The sequence below is a fragment of the Enhydra lutris genome, unplaced genomic scaffold (assembly GCF_002288905.1).
Source record: "Enhydra lutris kenyoni isolate GAN:26980312 unplaced genomic scaffold, ASM228890v2 scaffoldscaffold9, whole genome shotgun sequence".
Taxonomy (NCBI): Eukaryota; Metazoa; Chordata; class Mammalia; order Carnivora; family Mustelidae; genus Enhydra; species Enhydra lutris.
The window spans coordinates 81,287,433-81,306,749 of NW_019154093.1; the positions used below are offsets into that span (position 1 = coordinate 81,287,433).

At 36.1% G+C, this 19,317-nt stretch overlaps 1 protein-coding gene across 1 annotated transcript in view; it reads right to left on the reverse strand.

Annotated features, from left to right (window-relative positions):
- Positions 1–19,317, reverse strand: part of LOC111143066 (sperm associated antigen 17) — a 262,265-nt gene that overhangs the window by 123,656 nt on the left and 119,292 nt on the right. Inside the window, exons 19-24 of the mRNA XM_022496516.1 lie at positions 15,991–16,173; positions 14,317–14,404; positions 11,143–11,382; positions 10,024–10,135; positions 6,405–6,563; positions 5,146–5,259 (exon numbers count right to left, since the gene is read on the reverse strand). Coding sequence (XP_022352224.1) covers positions 5,146–5,259; positions 6,405–6,563; positions 10,024–10,135; positions 11,143–11,382; positions 14,317–14,404; positions 15,991–16,173 — 896 coding nt within the window. The remainder of the gene's footprint in view (positions 1–5,145; positions 5,260–6,404; positions 6,564–10,023; positions 10,136–11,142; positions 11,383–14,316; positions 14,405–15,990; positions 16,174–19,317) is intronic.

The following is a 19,317-nucleotide window of genomic DNA, read 5'->3' on the forward strand; positions in this document are numbered from 1 at the left end:
AGTGATCCAAAAGGGAACCTGACCACAAGGTTTGTAGAAGTAATGTCCACAATAGCCAAACTATAGAAAGAGCACAGATGTCCATAAACGGATGAATAGATAAAGAAGATGTGGTGTATATATACAAAATGGAATATTATTCAACCATCAAAAAATGGAATCTTGCTATTTGCAATGACATGGATGGAACTAGATGGTGTTATGCTAAGCAAAATAAGTCAGTCAGAAAAAGACAATTATCATATGATCTCACTGATCTGTGGAATTTAAGAAACAAAACAGAGTATCATAGGGGAAGAAAGGAAAAAATAAGTCAAAACCAGAGAGGAAGACAAACCATAAGAGACTCTTAGTCATAGGAAACAAACTGAGGGTTGCAGGAGGGGAGGTTGGTGGATTGGGGTAACTGGGTGATAGACATCGAGGAAGATATGTGATGTAATGAGCACTGGGTATTATATAAGACTGAAGAGTCACAGACCTGTACCTCTGAAGCCAATAACACATCATATGGTAATTAATTAAAATAAATAATGTTAATAAAAAGAGTAAAACAGTGGTTGCCATAGCCTGTGGGAGAAGGAAATGGGGATTTATTAATCAATATGTATAAATTTTCACTCAAGATGAATAAGCTCCGTGGGTGCCTGAGTGGCTCAATGGGTTAAGGGTCTGCCTTCGGCTCAGGTCATGAGCTCAGTGTCCTGGGATCAAGCCCCGGGGAGGGCTTCCTGCTCAGCGGGGAACCTGCTTCTCCTACTCCCTCTGCAGTTCCCCCTGCTTGTGCTCCCTCCTTCTCTGTCTGTCAAATAAATTAATAAAATCTTAAAAAAAAGATGAATAATCTCTAGAAAGCTATATACCCGATTAAGGGGAGGAGACTTGGATTGGAAATTTTTTTTATTCACCAGCAGATAAAAGTTCTTAAATATCAGTATTATGGGTTTCCTAAGGAATTTATATTTTTTGTAAATACTCATGCCTTCCATTTCTTAATATACAAGAAAGAAAACATTACTTTTTATTCACATTATAAACATTTTCTTTTTTTAAAGTCTTTATTTTAATTTCGGTTAGTTAACATGCAGTGTTATATTAGTTTCAGGTGTAAAATATAGTGATTGAACAATTCCATATGTCATCCTGTTCTCGTCATGGCAGGTACACTCCTTAATCCCCATCATCTGTTTAACCATCCCCCCTCCCCTCTGGTAACCATCAGTTTGTTCTCCTTAGTTAAGAGTCTGTTTTTTAGTTTTCCTCTCTCTTTTTAGTCCCATATAATCTTTGGATTTGTTTCTTAAATTCCACAGATCAGTGAGATCATATGGTATTTTTCTTTCCTGACTTCTTTTGCTTAGCATAATACTCTCTGGCTCCATCCATGTGGTTGCAAATGGAAAGATTTCATTCTTCTTTATGGCAGAATAATATTCCATTGTTTATATATTCCACATCTTGTTTATCCATTCATTAGTCGATAGGCATTTGGGCTATTTCCATAATTTGGCCATTGTTGATGATGCTGCTATACACATTCCTAGGTATCTTACGGTTTTTGGTGCAACTGTATATGGGGCTGATTCCTTGATTTCTCTTTCTGCTGCTTCATAATTAGTAAATAGAAATGCAACAGATTTCTCTACATTGTGTTTGTGTCCTGTGACATTACTGAATTCATTTATCATTTTTACAGTTTTTTGGTGGAGTCTTTTGGGTTTTCTGGGTACAGTATCATCTCATCTGCAAATAGTGAAAATTTTACTTATCTTTGCCAATTTGGATGACTTTAATTTATTTCTCCAAGTATTTATTTATTAATTTACTTATTTTTGTTTGAAGTTTTAAATTTCAGTTACCTAACATATAGTATTAGTTTCAGGAGTAGAATTTACTGATTCATCAATTACCTGTAAGACCCAGTGCTCATCACAACTGCCCTCCTTAATACCTATCATCCATTTAGCCCACCCCCTGCCCACTCCCCTCCAGCAACCCTCTTTTTCCTCTCTATAGTTATGTCTGTTTTTTTTTTTTAATTTTTATTTATTTATTTGACAGACAGAGATCACAAGTAGGCAGAGAGGCAGGCGGGGGGGTGGGAAGCAGGCTCCCCGCTGAGCAGAGAGCCCGATGTGGGGCTCGATCTCAGGACCCTGAGATCATGACCTGGGCCGAAGGCAGAGGCTTAATCCACTGAGCCACCCAGGTGCCTCAGTTATGTCTGTTTTATGGTTTGCCTCTTTCTTTTTTACTTTCCTCTATGTTCACCTGTTTCGTTTCTTAACTTCCACATATGAGTGAAATCATAGTATTTGTCTTTCACCAACTGATTTATTTCTCTTAGCATTATACTCTCAGCTCCATTCATGTTGTTGCAAATGATGAGACTTCATTCCTTTTATGTTTTATGTTATTATGCAATTATTCTGTTTAAAACAAATATATATAGGGGCACCTGGGTGGCTTAGTGGGTTAAAGCCTCTGCCTTTGGCTCAGGTCATGATCCCAGAGTCCTGGGATCGAGCTCCGCATCAGACTCTCTGCTCAGCGGGGAACCTGCTTCCTCCTCTCTCTCTACCTGCCTCTCTGCCTACTTGTGATTTCTGTCAAATAAATAAATAAATAAATAATCTAAAACAAATATATATATATAACAAACAAATATATATCAAAATATCTATATCTATCTATCTATATCAAACAAATACATATATATCACATCTTCTTTATCCATTCATCTGCTGATGGACACTTGAGCTACTTCCATAATTTGGCTATTGTAAATAATGCTGCAATAAGCATATGGTTGTATATATCTTCCCAAATTAGCGGTTTAGTATTCTTTGGGTAAATACCTGATATACTGCTGGAACAGATGGCAACTCTATTTTTAACTTTTTGGGGAACCTCCATATTGTTTTCCAGAGTGGCTACACCAGTTTGGATTCCCACCAACACTGTAAGAGGGTTCCCCTATCTCTGCATCTTTGCCAACATCTGTTGTTTCCTCTGTTGTTAATTTCAGCCATTCTGACAGGTGTGAGGTGACATCTCTTTGTAGTTTTGACTTGTTTTTCTCTAATTATAAGTGATGTTGAGCATCTTTGAGTGTATTTGTTAGCTATCTGAATGTTTTCTTTGGAAAAATGTCTATTCATGTCTTCTGCCCATTTCTTAACTGGATTATTTGTTTTTTGGGTGTTCAGTTTGATAAATTCTTTATGGATTTTGGATACTAGCCCTTTATCTGATACATCATTTGCAAATATCCTCTCCCATTCTGTTAGTTGCCTTTTAGTTTTGTTGATTGTTTCCTTTGTGGTGCAAAAGCTTTTTATCTTGAAGTCCCAATAGTTCATTTTTACTTTTGTTTACACTGCCTCTGGAGACATGTTTAGTAAGAAGTTGCTATGGCTGATGTGGAAAATGTTTCTTCCTATGTTTTTCTCTAGGATTTTGATAGTATTCTGTCTCACATTTAGGTATTTCACTCATTTTGAATTTATTTTTGTGTAAGGTATAAGAAGGAGGTTGAATTTCCTTCTTTTGCATGTTGCTGTCCAGTTTTCCCAGCACCATTTATTGAAGAGACTGTCTTTTTCCCATTGGATAGTCTTTCCTGCTTTGTCTAAAAATAGTTGTGAATCTATTTCTGGGTTTTCTATTCTGTTCCACTGATATATGTGTCTATTTTTGTGCCAGCACCATACTGTCTTGATGACTACAGCTTTGTAATATAACTTGAAGTCCGGAGATGTGATGCCCTCAGCTTTGCTTTCCTTTTCAAGATTGCCTTGGCTATTTGGGGTCTTTTGTGGTTCCATACAAATTTTAGGATTGTTTGTGCTAGCTGTGTGAAAAATGTTTTTGGTATTTTGATAAGGATTGCATTAAGTGTGTAGATTGCTTTAGATAGTATAGACATTTTAACAACAGTCATTCTTCCAACCACGAACACTGGAAACCTTTCTATTTCTTTCATATTATAAACATTTTCAAATGCAGTACTTATAAATGTGAAATTAGGAACATTTGTTTTAAATGGAATAATTGCATAATAAGTTAAGGATGAAATCAAGAATAAGGAAATCACTAGGAAACAGCAGCAGTATAGTTGATAGAGAGTAGAGTATAAATATCTTAATCTGAAATCACGATAAGCTATGTTCAGAAGGGATAGGATTTTTTAGTGAATGTGTGTGATAATGGAGTTAATACATAATTTGTTAGGCAGAGAATAACTTCAAATGCTGGCTTAGAAACAAACCAAATATAAGATTAAAAGACAAAATCCCAAATAAATAAAAAATACTAACAAATTTAATGGGCTCTCTAACTCACTAGAGTACTACAATATTTGCACAAGGTAAGAAAAAGATTATAAAGAACCTATGGAATGAAGTTTCTGCAGAAAAGGAGTTACATAGTAAGTCAGACAGTTGGATCACTATGATCTATACGTAGTTTGAAGGCTATGTAGCATAGGGATTATCTTCCAATTTTGTAAAGCTTTTTTTTTTTTTTTTTTAAATCTGTGTGCCTATATCCCTGTAAAATGCATGGGAGCCCACAAAATTTCTCAATTGGTTCTTGGTTAAATGACATATTATTTTGTGGTTTGTAAGGAAATAGCTTCCAGTTGGAGAATTTGTTCATTAAATGTGGGGTAAAGAAATCCTTTAAGATGTCCAATGAATGGTTCCTTTAAGACTGTTAAGTCCTGAAGCACACTGAGCATTTCCACAATCACAGGACTCATAAAAATATCATTATGTGGAAAACCAAGAGGATACTTTGAGAAATCATGCTTTTTGGGGGCACGAACAGACTTATTTTCCCGGGCTAGTTAACAAAGATAACTGAAATATATATAATTTTGTATGTATATGTGATTCTATGTAAAATTGTATATATGATAAATTGTTTCAAATGTCAAAGCACTGTTATTTTCTATGTATGAGCAACTATATATGTGCATACATGTAAACACACACGTATGTACACACTCAAACATATATTCCCACCTTTCTAAGAAAAGAGGGGCATTAAATCAAAACAAGTTTATCAACATGTGAGCAGATTGAGGATGGGCAGATGCCCTTGGTCATGGGACACTTATCCTTGCTATTGTGCTTATTTTACCTGGGGCCATTCCACTTGGTCCATAGTAACTTATTGAGAGGCAGATCCCATTTTCTAAGGTGGCAGAAAAAGATCCAAACTTGCTGATAACTTTATTCTCTGCATCTGATTTTCCTAAAAGGCAAATTCAAATCAAGGACATTTCCATTTTATTAAAAAGAAATGTAAGCAAAACAGTGCAAAGTGGAAATCACATAGATAAAAATGTGGACATAATTCAATTATTGATATATATGTATGTACCAATGAATTATTATGAAATTATTAGAAAATTTTGTTTTCAAAGAGTATTTAATGAACGGGAAAATGTTCATGCTGATAAAGTAAGAAATACACTGCAATAGTAGCCACTGCTGGGGTGGTAGAATTAGGCGCAACTCTCATTTTCTTTAAATATTCTTATATTTCCTAATTTTTATAATAAACCACATAGTCTTTTATCAAGCAAAACAAAGAAAAGTAATTTAAAAATTTCTGTTTTAAGGTCTGGAGTACATTCAAACTTTCAAACATCATGTTCTTGAGTTTGGAAAATACTGGGACCATGAATTTATTAGTAAGATTTGGCTATTTGTCTTATTACTAGTTTGAGTTTAAAACATCCTATTAATTAACTCTTCTCCTTTTGCAGGTATAACCTATGTCACACTGGGCGGATAACATTGTTTCTCTGGGTGGTGTTGCCTAGAGATGTTAAATAGTGTTATCAGGAAGTTTCGTGTTGTATCTTCAATGGACAAACACCTGGAGCTCTCATCTATTAGCAGGTAGAGACTATCAAGACCAAATGTAGGATTTTTCTCTTGTCCTTGCAACCTAAGAAATTTGATACCATGGAGAGAGCTGTGATAGAGCACAGAAGGAAAGCCCAGCATTTGTAGTGAATATTGGAGAAAAGCTAAAACTTCAGTAGAAATCAACTAATGCGGACCTGAGTCCTAGAGACTGCACTTATACAAGTTGTGTAAAACAAAATTCAGGCCAGAATGGATATTGCAAATGCAATGTTGCTACATAAAGGTAGCCAGCTACATAGACTTTGTATGACAACTGGAATCAATGGCTGGTCATCCAAAGGGGGCAAAACCAAGTTAGCAGTCCACTGTAGATGTGCTATGTATATAATGCAGGTACACATTTCCTCAGGGAAAATGTATATAAGCAGAATCGCAAAACACTTTCCTTACCATCTGGAAAAATGAGCCTAGTTGCTAAGTGGAAGAGATGTGTGGGTTTGACACAGAGATGCTACGGCTTACCTGTTTCAAGATTTTGCTCTTCCTCTCTTTTTTCTTTCACATCTTCTGAAGAACAATCCTCTTCTTTTTTTCCCCTTTTCACAATTTCCTTAGGGTCTTTTAAATGAATTATAAAAGTGTGCTTGTCCTTTTTCACTGTCACCTTGATAAAAGTTGGCCCTGGGGAAAATAAGGGATAGAAGACGGGCTGCTGCTGATGCCCCATTAAGGTCCTTGATGAGACACCTAAATAATGCAGCATAGAATGTAACTAAGGGCATGGAAACATCTATGGACATCACTATTTTATAGAAAGATGACTAAGGAATAATGTGATTTTTAAAAAATTTTCAAAGACAACTTTATTCATGATACATATTAAAAAAAAAAAAGCTCCCACCCCCCTGGAAATGAGTAAAAAAAAAAAAAAATCCACCTCCCACCTCCCTGTTCAATAAAATAAAAGGGGGGGAAAAGGGAATAAAATAAAAGGGAAAAATAAAATAAAAGGGAAAAAAAGGCAAAGGAAAACAAAACAAAACAAAAACCCGGAAAACAAAGAAAAACCCACCCCAAAACAAGGTAGTGCATTTCCCCAGGGGGGTAGGGGATTTTACACTGGAGGCTCTGGGAGCAGGAGGGAGATCTTCTGGCTACAGAAACCTGCAAAGAAAGACACTCAAAACAAAAAGAAACAAAAGGAAACAAGAGAGATCACCAGGAATCTGGAAGGGCAGACAGCCTGAAAAGAGGGGTGGGGTGGCTGGCAAATTGGCAAGACAAGAGCAGGTGGAGGGGACTGTGGAAAGTTAGGGAGAAGATGGAGGGAAGGTAATAAGCAGAACAGTTTGGTGTGCTTCCAGAGCCCTGGGTAAAAATACCCCTCCTACCACCCATGCCCACCTACCCTTGAGCAGCCCCCAAGGGAGTGAAGTGCGATAGGGAAACAAGGGGAGCAGCTTGCACCGTTGAGACGTGTCCATGGTGAGACCCCAGAGTGATTGAGCAGCCCCCAGCCCCACTCCCTGGGCCTTCCCCTACTCCTCAAAGCAGGTCCCTCCTCAGCAGTTAGTTATGGGATTCTACCCCCTTCCACAGTATATCTTAAAAAAAAAAAAATTTTTTTTTTCCATCAAGATCATTTTCTATTTTTCTTTTTCTTTTTTTTAAATTCTTTCCCCCCCATTCTTTCCTCTTTTTTTTCTCTCTGTCCTCCTAATACACACTTTTTTGGTAAGAGGAATACCATGGTGTCACTCTAGCCCGGCCCCTGTAGATGTGACCTGGGAGCCAGAAATAAATGGCAAGCGGATCGGGGAGATGTTTGCAGACTTTCCAATCAAATTACAAAAGAGAAAATACATTGGTTGAGACTATTGTACACCTATACTCAACTTGGTGATTAATCACATGAGCTAGTTGTATTTTACAGCTTATAAAGAATTACATCAATGGTAATTAGAGTACTGTTATCATTAGTAGCAGCAAATCAGAATTTTCCAAATGGCAGTTTCCCTCTTCTGGTGTTCTCATTTTTTGCCTTTTTTTTTTTTAATGTTGCTTTTTTTTATCTTTTTAATTTATTTTCAGCGTAACAGTATTCATTGTTTTTGCACCACACCCAGTGCTCCATGCAATCCGTGCCCTCTCCAATACCCACCACCTGGTTCCCCCAACCTCCCACCCCCCACCCCTTCAAAACCTTCAGATTGTTTTTCAGAGTCCATAGTCTCTATGGTTCACCTCCCCTTCCAATTTCCCTCAACTCTCTTTTCCTTCTCTTCTCTTCTTCTTCTCCTTTTTTTTTTTTTTTTTTAAAGATTTTTATTTTTATTTATTTGACAGACAGAGATCACAAGTAGGCAGAGAGGCAGGCAGAGAGAGAGGAAGGGAAGCAGGCTCCCTCTCCGGGATCATGACCTGAGCCGAAGGCAGAGGTTTTACCACTTAGCCACCCAGGTGTCCCCCCCCTTTTTTTTAATCCAGCTTATTCTTTTCAACTTTGATTGAGCTATCTTCTGCCTCTTTGATAGGATTAGTATTTGCTGTGACTTGTCTGAAACTAATAAACATGAGCATATACAAATTTCAATAAGTGTGAGGAATAGTTATGGAAAATAGAACATAGCAACATAAAACTTGAGTCCAGTAGTTTTCTCAGTTATGTGATTTTGAGCTCCATTTTTAATTACTATTAATTATACACTATACCCCAGGAGATATTCAAAATATTCAAAATATCAAATATCAACTATGAAAACATATAATATAAATATGTGTACCTATATTAATAATAATCCCTATCATGGTTTAAATAAACAAGTCTTATATAATAAAATGATCTGACATTTGATATAAGTTGTACCGCCAACCATTGTTTAAATAATTTGAATGACTTTCAGGCCTTTTTATTTTAAAAATTATTGATGTGATCTTTTGTTTGATGTGGTGATATCATCTAATGATGCTTCCACTTGAGCCATGATTTCACGTAGGGAACAGTATGTAACTTTTGCAATGACTTCCTTCTTAAATTGGTAGATATTAGATGACAAGAAAGAAAGAAGGGAAGAGAGAGGGGTTGAGAGAGAGAAAGGTAGGGAGGGGAGGATAGGAAATGAGGAGGGGTAAGCCTGGTGCCAGACAGAGGTTGGGGGTAGGAGGAGCCTGTGTTACCCCTTGCTGGGGGGCATAACCTTGTGGACATTAAATAGGGCCCTGCTCAAATTTCTTCCACACTGAACTCCTCACAGTTCTGAGAGACAATAAGCTACCAAATAAAGCCCAGGTTCTCAAATCTACCTGACAGATCTTTTTTTTTTTTTTTTTTTTTTAATTTATTTGACAGACAGAGATCATAAGTAGGCAGAGAGTCAGGAAGAGAGAGAGAGAAGGGGAAGCAGGCTCCCTGCTGAGAAAAGAGCCCAATGCAGTGCTTTCTCCCAGGACCCTAAGATCATGACCTGAGCTGAAGGCAGAGGCTTTAACCCACTGAGCCACCCAGGCACCCCTACCTAAGAGATCTTTAAAGCCCAGTGAAAAGATAGACCCTATAAGATGTCCCGGATAGGTTCCCTAGAGCTCATATCTGCTTCTTGGGAAGAATTACACATTTCCTTTAGGGGTTTTCTAGACTAGGTCCTCACTGCATCCACAAGGCTCATCTCCCATTCAAAGACTTCTGAATCCAGAAGAAACTTCTCTGTGGCAAAACTACCTGGACCTTGGTAGCAGAACCCCAAGCTTGGTGCTCCAGAGCCCAGATTAGAAATTTGCTCTCAAATCACAGTGTGTGCTTGGTTTCTGAGATAACACTACATGCTGTAATTAATATTACTAATTAATTATGTTTATTGTGGTTACGATTATAATATTTTCAAATCATACAGAAACATTTTAAGATTTTAACAACCAGAATGTTTGTAACAGTATGTCCCAGCTAACCTCTCAGCTGGCTTGTGCCTTGCAGTCAATTGTAACAGAAGAATGTGAAGGCTGGAAGTGCTAAATGTGGTGTATAATAAAGAAGATTGGGCACATTACCACTCTCACCTATCACATCCAAGGGTACAAGGCCCCAAGATGATCTGAAATGGGTTAGTATCTTCCAAACTATTAACCGGCTGTGTTCAAAAGGTACCTTTTTCAAATGTTGTCTTCTCTACTTCAATCTGCCCTCCATCTGAAGGATACAGATAAGAATTTGTTCCTGAGATTTGGATGGGTATGTCTCCCATATTATATCCATGAAACTAGAAGGGAAAACATCAGGCTTTGAGTGTGAAACGGCAACTGACAAAAATCAACTCAACAGTGTGAGCCAGTTAAAGTTGCTGTAAGCTTAATTCTGCTAAATGAATGTCTGTCACTTTATAGACTCACAGGACAGTGTCCATATTATCTTTAGCACCTCCTGTGATATTACAAGACAGGCAGAATTAAAGGAGGTCCATGATTTTAAAATCTGTTCACCGGAGCATCCTTCTAGAGCATCCTTCCAGTTAGTACAGATCAAATAATTATACTACTGAAAAGCAGTGGGAGAAGAAATCAATTTCTCTTTCATTGGCTATTAATTTTCTGTTTAAAGTAAACTGATATATTGAGGAATAGTGACACTTTATGCATTTTTCTTGACACTTTATACTTTAGGAAGTAATATAGTAATGACATTTTTTGCTAAGTGTTGCTAATAGAACTCCAAGTGATTGTGATGCATGCTAATGCCTGAGAACTGGCTTAGAGTAGCTACTAGAAAGAACAAGGGCTGTTACATTTTTGTCCATCTCTTGCCCATTAGGTTTTCCTTATAAGACTGTCTGAGGGACAGACTGGCAAAGGGATGATTTTACCAATGCCTACAAGCAAAATACATGGGTGCATACTCAGCAATGCCTGTCACCTGAGACGATACAGCTAACCTTTGTATTCACCTTGATCTTTCACAGTTGCTTTATTTACATTAACCTAAATGAATGCTTTTGTGTCAAATCTCCATTTTTCTTGTTCTTAGTAACCTAGTTTCACAGTACTCAAGAAAAACTGGCCTGACGGTATTCCCATCTTGGTGACTGGCTACAGTGAAAGTCCTATGTATCTGAGGGTTGAGTATGGGTCTGAGATCATCTACGCTAGAAGAAACTTCAAGGCCTCCTGTGGTGTCAGTGAAGACTGGGAACCTTGTGATTCCACAGAAGCTGTGTTTCTCCCAGAACAATTTGTAAGGACCCAAAGAGGCTTCTTGGAACGCTGATTTTACCGGATAAGTGATCTCAGCTTCTGGTTGCTGGAGGGGTTCCTCTGCTACTTCTGGAATCTTCATTTGTTCTTCTTTAGATTTCTCCTTGAAAAGAGATTTTTTCTTTGAAGCTTTACTGTCTTCTTTCTCTACCCTTTCCTTGCCTTTCTTTTTACCAGCTTCCTTACTCTTCTTTTCTGCTTTTTTTTCTTCCTTTAAGCGCTCTTCTTCTGCTAATCGATCTTGTTCTTCTTTCCATGCCTATAAACACATTTAAAAAAATTAACAGGACTTTGAAACAAATTAGATCCCATTCAGGTTCATTTTGGAGAATACTTCATATGCTTTTTGTAAGGCATCTCTGATAAATTAAGATACTGAGCTAGAAACCTCAGAGTTACCCTTGACTCTCTTCTTTCACCCAACTTCGGTGTACCACGCCCTGCCAAGCTCTTTAGAGAATTCTCTTTACTGAGCTTCCTCTCTCACCTTCTTTGAATTTTCCTTTAATTCAGGTCTTCTCATTTTATCCTGAACTATTACATCAGCCTCTTAGCTGGTCTCCCTGTCTTCTATATTTTTCCACATGAATCCAGTCCCTAGTTTAAGTCCTGGTTAATCCAGCAATATGGTGGACCAGATGTGCAAAGAAACGCTCCTGGCATAAAACATTTCAAAAATGATAGATAAAATGTAAATTGTCATTGCAATGCATAGCAGGGCTGGCAACAAAATAAAAGGTATGAAAAAGCACTAGTCTAGTGAGGAACAGGAGTATTCAGGACAGAAGTTTCTGAGGGCTTTATGTCCATCCCTGGCAGCTTAGAACAGGAGTTTCAATGAGTTACAGGGACTAGAGCATTAACTTGGGAGATCAAATCAGAGACCTCTGAATAGAGCAGATATTTTTAAAAAATGACACTTTCGTTGGATGAACTAAAAAAACAAACAAACTTTCCCTATAGAGGAAGAGCATGAATTCTAGCTTGCTTCTTTGTCCCTGAGTTAAAGGTTGAGAAGAGGTGGGGGGAATCTCCCCTGAGAACTAATGACAAGTTGTCCTCACACAGATTTGAGACCAAAATATATTACCTTAAAAATGTATTCTAAAAAGGTTGTGGGTGGAAATGCGCTCACAAATGAGAATGAGGAAGTAAGCCAGAAGCAAGAATCTGAAGGAGAAGCATACTGTGAAGACATATCTGTGAAGTCGAAGAAGATATTGGAATTATCAAATAGAGGATATAACATAAATATTTTAATCTGCTTAATCTTTAATTTGTTTAAAGAGAAAGAAGTGTCCAAAGTTAAATAGGAAACAAAAAAAGTATCAAAAATAAGAAGGTGAGTTTGAAATCTCTGTTAGAAATGATATAGAACTTTAGAAAAGGTAGCATTTGAATAGATTATGGCTGAGCCATTTCCAGAGTTGATGAAAGACATGGACCCTAACATTCAGGAAGTCCAATGAGTTAAAAGCAGGAAGTAACAGAGGTGTGTGGACTTCAAAAATAAGTCAGTCAGAGAAAGACAAATATCATATGATTTCATATGATATTTCATAGTATGTGATCTATTTCGGAGAATATTCCATGGACACTCCAGAACAATGTGTATTCTGCTGTTTTAGGATGGAATGTTCTGAATGTATCTGCGAAGTCCATTTGGTCCAGTGTGTTATTCAAAGCCCTTGTTTCTTCTTTGATCTTCTGCTTAGATGATCTGTCCATTGCTGTGAGTGAGGTGTTAAAGTCTCCTACTATTATTGTATTATTATCAATGTGTTTCTTTAACTTTGTTATTAACTGGCTTATGTAACTGGATTCTCCCGTTAGGAGCATAAATATTTATAATTGTTAGATCTTCTTGTTGAATAGGCCCTTTTAACTATGATATAGTGTCCCTCTTCATCCCTTACTACAGTCTTTGGTTTAAAATCTAATTTGTCTGGTATAAGGATTGCTACCCCAGCTTTCTTTTGATGTTCCATAGCATGATAAGTGGTTCTCCATTTCCTCACTTTCAATCTGGAGGTGTCCTTTAGGTCTAAAATGAATTTCTTACAGACACCAGATAGGTCTTCCTTTTTTATCTAATCTGATACTCTGTGTCTTCTGATTGGAGCATTTATCCCATTTACATTCAGAGCAACTATTGGAAGAAATGAATTTAGTGCCATTGTATTACCTATAAAGTCATTCTTTCTGTATATTGCTTCTGTTCCTTTCTGGTCTCTGTTATTTTTGGGTGCTCTCTCCACTTACAGGATCCCCTTTAATATTTCTTTTTTTTTTTTAAAGATTTTATTTTTTTTTATTTGAAAGGAGACAGAGCGAGAGAGAGAGAGAGAGAGAGAGTATGCTTGATTTTAATAGGTATGTCCAGCTTTCCAAAGTAGAAGTGCCCACTTATATTTCAACCAGCAGTATATGAGAATTCACTTTGCTTCACATCCTTGACAAAATATGCTTTTTGTCTTTTAAATTTTGGCCAAAAATGATGGATTTGACTACATAAAAGTAAAATATTTCTGTATAAATAAAAACATAAATGATACTTATTAATAAGGAAATTGTTTTATACTTTATAAATATCCAAATTATAGACTAACAATACTGCTCTGTAAATAAGTTAAATCTATAGATATTACTTGGAAGTGACAGTCATGATATGTTGCTATGAAAAAAAGTTATGTGGCAGAGTAAAAAAAAATATATATATATCAATCTAAATCAAAACCAAACAAATGCAGGACTTCTTCCTTATTTGTGCATGTGTGCAGGTATGAGTATAGAGCATACCAAATCGTTACTATTTCTTATTTTCAGGGGCTTAGGAGAGCCAAAGTAATTTTGACTTATTATAAACCATATATCAATTTTGTAATTAAAATTCCAATTAAAAATTGGAAACAAAAAACAAACACCTGCAGCAGAAACAGAGAGTATACCAAGTATGAACAAGACACGGACCTGGATTTTGGTTATATAAATGTGAATGACACAGAGTCCTTTAAAGGTTTATCACCTGGAGAAGAAGACAGCTCAGCGGAGAGACTGCTTTTTCATTGCAGATTCAATTATTTCTGAGAGTTTAGTAAAAAAAAATCACTTCTATTTCACCACACAAACTTTCTATCACACAGTAAATTTGAATTTGTAATGATTCAGTATCATTTGTTTTTCCTTGAATTACCTTGAGAGAGCCTTCTAAAATGAAAGGAATCTTTTCCTTCTCTTTTTCTTTTTCTTGATCTGTTATCTCTGATTTGTTCATTCCTTTGCTACCTATAACCAGAGAAAATTAAATTTCTTAGTAACTCTCAACAACAAAGTTTCATAGAAGGGCCAAATGTCTAGATTGTAGGGGATTTTACAGGCAATCAAGTCCAACTCCCCATTCATTCATCCCTCACTTTTTCTCGCTGCCTCCAGAGCAGATGTCTGAAGTGGAACTGAGCTCCTCTAGAGATGAGGAAGTCATTGTCCTTGGTGGAAGTATGGACTTCCATTCTCACTGTGTTGCGACCCTGAAGCTTTTATTGAAGTAGACTCTCTCTTCCTATAGCTGTAAACTAAAATTCCTAGATTAACCCTTAAAAGACCACACAGAACAAATCTAATTTACATTGAAGCCCTTCTCTTGCCATTATAGTCATTCTGTTTTGAAGATTTACAACTTTCCTGACTTAAAAGGTCTCAAACTGAATGCAATACCTACCAAGTGTATTCCCATCCCAAACTGACCATTTTCTGGTTTTCCCCCAGGCATCTAGATGACAATTAAGCTTTGGATTCTGTTCAGAAGAGAATAAAGAAAAAGCAGTAAACCCACAAATTTTCCTGCTCATAGGCAAGTGTGGCCCTAGACGTTATTGTGAGAGGGTGACCCTACCTCTCTTTTTTATATAGTTCCAATCTATCATTCCAGGTACATAATGCTGTCCTTCTGTGCTCCCATCAGGAGCAAGGTCAAGCTGATGGATGGATTGATTATATAAGCATTTTTGTGGATGGTGACTGATTCATTACCAACTTGGTTTTCTAATTTTTATTTTAAAATCAAGCCAGCAGAAATTCTTTTGGTAACTGACAGAAGTTGCAAAATCTTTGGAAAATATATAGCTTTGCTTCTTTACAAGAAATCACTCTCTCAACTTCTGCTATCAGAAATAATAAATATTATTAACATGGAAACATTTCCTATGCATGAACCTAGTGAGATATCTTTATTTTCTAGAAAAGTTACCTCATTGCTTTAGTTCTTTATCAAATATCCTTCCTCTTTTTTTCACCCTCTTTCCTTTCCCCACCTCAACAAAGCCATGGAAATTAACAAAAATAAATGTATGTATTGATTCCACATCCTGTCAAGTGCCTCTCACAAGCCCCCAAGAAACCATTTTCCCTTTATTTTCAGGTTCTTACCTCCAGTTAGTCTTGGGACTCTTCTGCTTACTCTCCTAAGAAAGGTCTTGTTTTAATCTTACTTTTGGAATCTGTAAGCATTCTAATGGAGAGATACTGACTCTGAATTTGTCTCCTATATTGTCAATAAATCCTAGATAGATGAACCTATCAACCCTGCCAAAATAAAGACATCTGGCATTTCTCTAACATCACATTTAATCTGCTGGACAGATAGAATCTGCCAGGTCTGGCAGGAAGCGGCATCAATATAATGTCAAATATTCCATTATCCCATCATCAATCTCATCATATTTGGAATGCAACTATTTGATTTTTTAGAAAAAGTAAAGAGTCACAGAAATTTATAGGCAACTCTTTTTAATACTTAAATATTCAGTCCTGATTACATTAACAAATAGGAAAATGTCTTTGGACTTTACATGTAAGTTCAACCAGTTACTTACTTTTAGATTTTTTAATAGCATTGATTTTGCCAGGAGAAGTGATTTTGGCACCAGCAGATTTCAGTTCCAGCTCAGCCTTTGTCCTATTGATTTCCTCAGCCATTTTAGATTCTTGATATATGGCTTCTTCTTTTATGACCCAATCTTGAATGGATTTTGCCACAAGTTCCAAATAATTCCTTAAAAAAAGGCAAAAAAGAGCAAATAACAATTGTTACTGTTAGTTATAATCAACCAATACTTAAGATATCAACTGTGCAAATGAAAATTGCCCACGTAACAAATGCAATAGACTCAGATATATCCTAGGTATAATTTGTACAAAACTGTCACATATAAATATCCAGTGAATATATGAAAAACACCACCTTCATCCACAATTAAAGACATACATATTTAAAAATGAGACATTTCCATCCCAGTAGAGGATTAAAAAGTTTGATTCTTCCAGCACTATTAGCTGGAGAGTAATATGGTGCAATCTCTTTTTAGGGAAATTTTATAGCATAATAGAAACTCTTTTGATTGACTTGCTGGATTAATTGAAATGCTGAAGTCTTGCTGTAAAACTTCCTGGCCTGCAAATACCCACACCCCAAATACTGTGCCCTACACTGCTTGTGCACTTATGCTCACACCAGTGAGTTGTTGCTCACCAGGATTTGGTCATATTTGTTTCCAAACCCATTCATTCTGTTTATACTGATGACTGTACTTATTTGTAATGAAATGTTATGTATACTTTAACATATGAATGTCCTGAGAGAGTTGCTTCTGAGGAAATAAGTTGAAATATTTAGGTTTGACCATCAAGATTAGTTATTGTCAAATCGTGTGAAAGTGAGGCTTCTAAAGCTTGAAAAATAAAGCTAGAGGGATTTTATACTCAGGTCATTTCACAAATTTCTTTCATTCTTGATTCCTTTTAAAGAAATTAACTGAAAACTGTAGACTATGAGTTATGGATACCCAACATCTTCATTGCGAAAGGAAAAGATATCTTAAACTCAACCTGTTCCTAAATTGACTGATCTTCCTCTCCAAACTGCCCCATCAAGCCTTTTTGGCGTCTTAACTGATAGCAAGCCTATACTTCAAGTTGATCAGCCCAAATGCCCTGAAGGCATCCTTGGACCACTTTTATTTTCTCACACTCCCTTCCAATCTCTTGGGAGACCCAAATGATTTTTTTTTTAATATATTCAAAACCTAATCACTTCTCATTTAAACTTTATTGTTATCTTCCTGGTTTAAGCCACCATCACCTCTTGCTAGGATGGTTGCAGTAGTCTCCCAGGCTGTCCCTGTGTCCCAATCTTGATCCTCTGTAGTCTACTCTCAACAGAGTCATTAGAGAGATTCTTTTCATTCTTAAGTCAGATCATGTCTCTCTCCATTTCAGAACCTTTCAATGAATCTGCCTTTCAAACAAAACCTAGAGTTCTTGCTATTTTTCTGGGATGAAGGAACACAGCCAAATCAGTATTCAAATGAGGTGACAAAATAGAGAATATGTCAGCATGCAATGATTCAGGAATTCACCAGCCATAGATACTTTCTGAAAGAATTGCTCAAAAATGTACTCCAGCTGCATTGAAAAAATAAATCTAAGAAAGAAGACAACATGGGATATAAATAAGAGTTGAGGAAAAAAAAAGTATGATTTGTAATTAAATGTAAATAAATATTTGTGTTACTTGTCTGTGATTAGAAAATATTACTTAATAATTGGAAATAAAATTTCAAAATGGGAGGTAGGCGATTGGTTGGGAGTAAGTGAAAATATGTTAAAAAATTTTAACATTTTTTGTGAAATGATATTAATACTCATTAACTCCAATTATGTTACAAAATATTTAAACATGTGATTTAAAAGAATACCTCTAGAAGGATGTAAATAGAATGTATAACTTTAAAAACATCATACATTAAGAATGAACTAAAAATTCAATCTAATAAAAAGAAGAAAAGGGATTAATCCTTAAGTAGAAATATACTTATTAAATGGTAAGAATGAAGCCAAAGACATTATTGATAAAAATAGAAGTAAATAAATAAATTCTTTAAAATATAAAGTTTTAGGGGCACCTGGGTGGCTCAGTCAGTTGAATATCTGACTCTTGATTTTGGCTCGGGTCATGATCTCAGGGAAATAAGGCTGAGCTCTCTGTTGGTCTCTGAGGTGGACATGGAGCCTGCTTAAGATTATCTCTCCCTCTGCTCCTCCCCCACTACTTGTGTGTGATCTCTCTCTCAAAAAAAAAAAAAATAAATAAATAAAATAAAAATAGGTGCACCCAGGTGGCTCAGTCAGTTAAGCTTTCAGTTCAGGTCATGATCCTAGGGTCCTGGCATCAAGTCCCATATTGGGCTCCCTACTCAGCAGGGTGACTTCTTCTCCCTCTGCCCTTCTCTCCTGCTCATGATCTCTCTCTGTCCATCTGTCTGTTCCTCTCTCTCAAGTAAATAAAATTTTTTTAAAAATAAAATATAAAGTTTTAAAATATTGTTATAAGAAATGAATCTTGGAACACTGAAAAAATAAAATAAAATATAAAAAAATATTGTTACTAATTATTATTAAAATCTTTTCAAAGACAGAGGATCTCAGAGTAGCTGAAAAATCCAAGCTGGTATTTAAAAGACATGTAGCTATAAATCAAAATGATGCAAGAAAATGAAAGTGTGGCAGATGGCTACCTAGGAAGCCAGAAAAGGTCCAGATCCTTGACAACTTTGGTGAGTAGCTGCACTATCCCTGAGACACTGCCCAATTACAGATTTCTCACTACAGAAGAAAACTAATCCCCTTATTAGTTTAACCACTGTAGTCCGTTTTCTATTAATATTGTGAGACACAATTCCTAGTTGACATGTAAAATGATTGAGAAAGTTATATTAGTAAATTTTTATATAAAAGATACTGTCCGATGATACTTATATCAAATGTGGTGAAATTCAAGGTCAAAAACATTAAAGGGAACAAGAAGGATATGTTATGTTGGTAAAAGTTAAAATGCATTAAGAAGGATGGTTTTAAAAATACAGATTCAAAAATAAATTTAAACATACACACCGTACACATGAAAGCTAACAGGAGAAACAGACAAAATTATAATAAAAAAGACAGACATTAATACATTTCACTCAGGAATGGACATTTATCATGAGAATACTATTTGATTTTATTGTAATAGACATCCAAAATCCAAATGTCATGCATGAAGTTGTAGAACAGTAAATTACATTGTAATTGCAATGTAAATTACAAAAGTAATTGAAAGAATAGAAATCCTGAATAGAAGATTAATTTTAGAAGAATT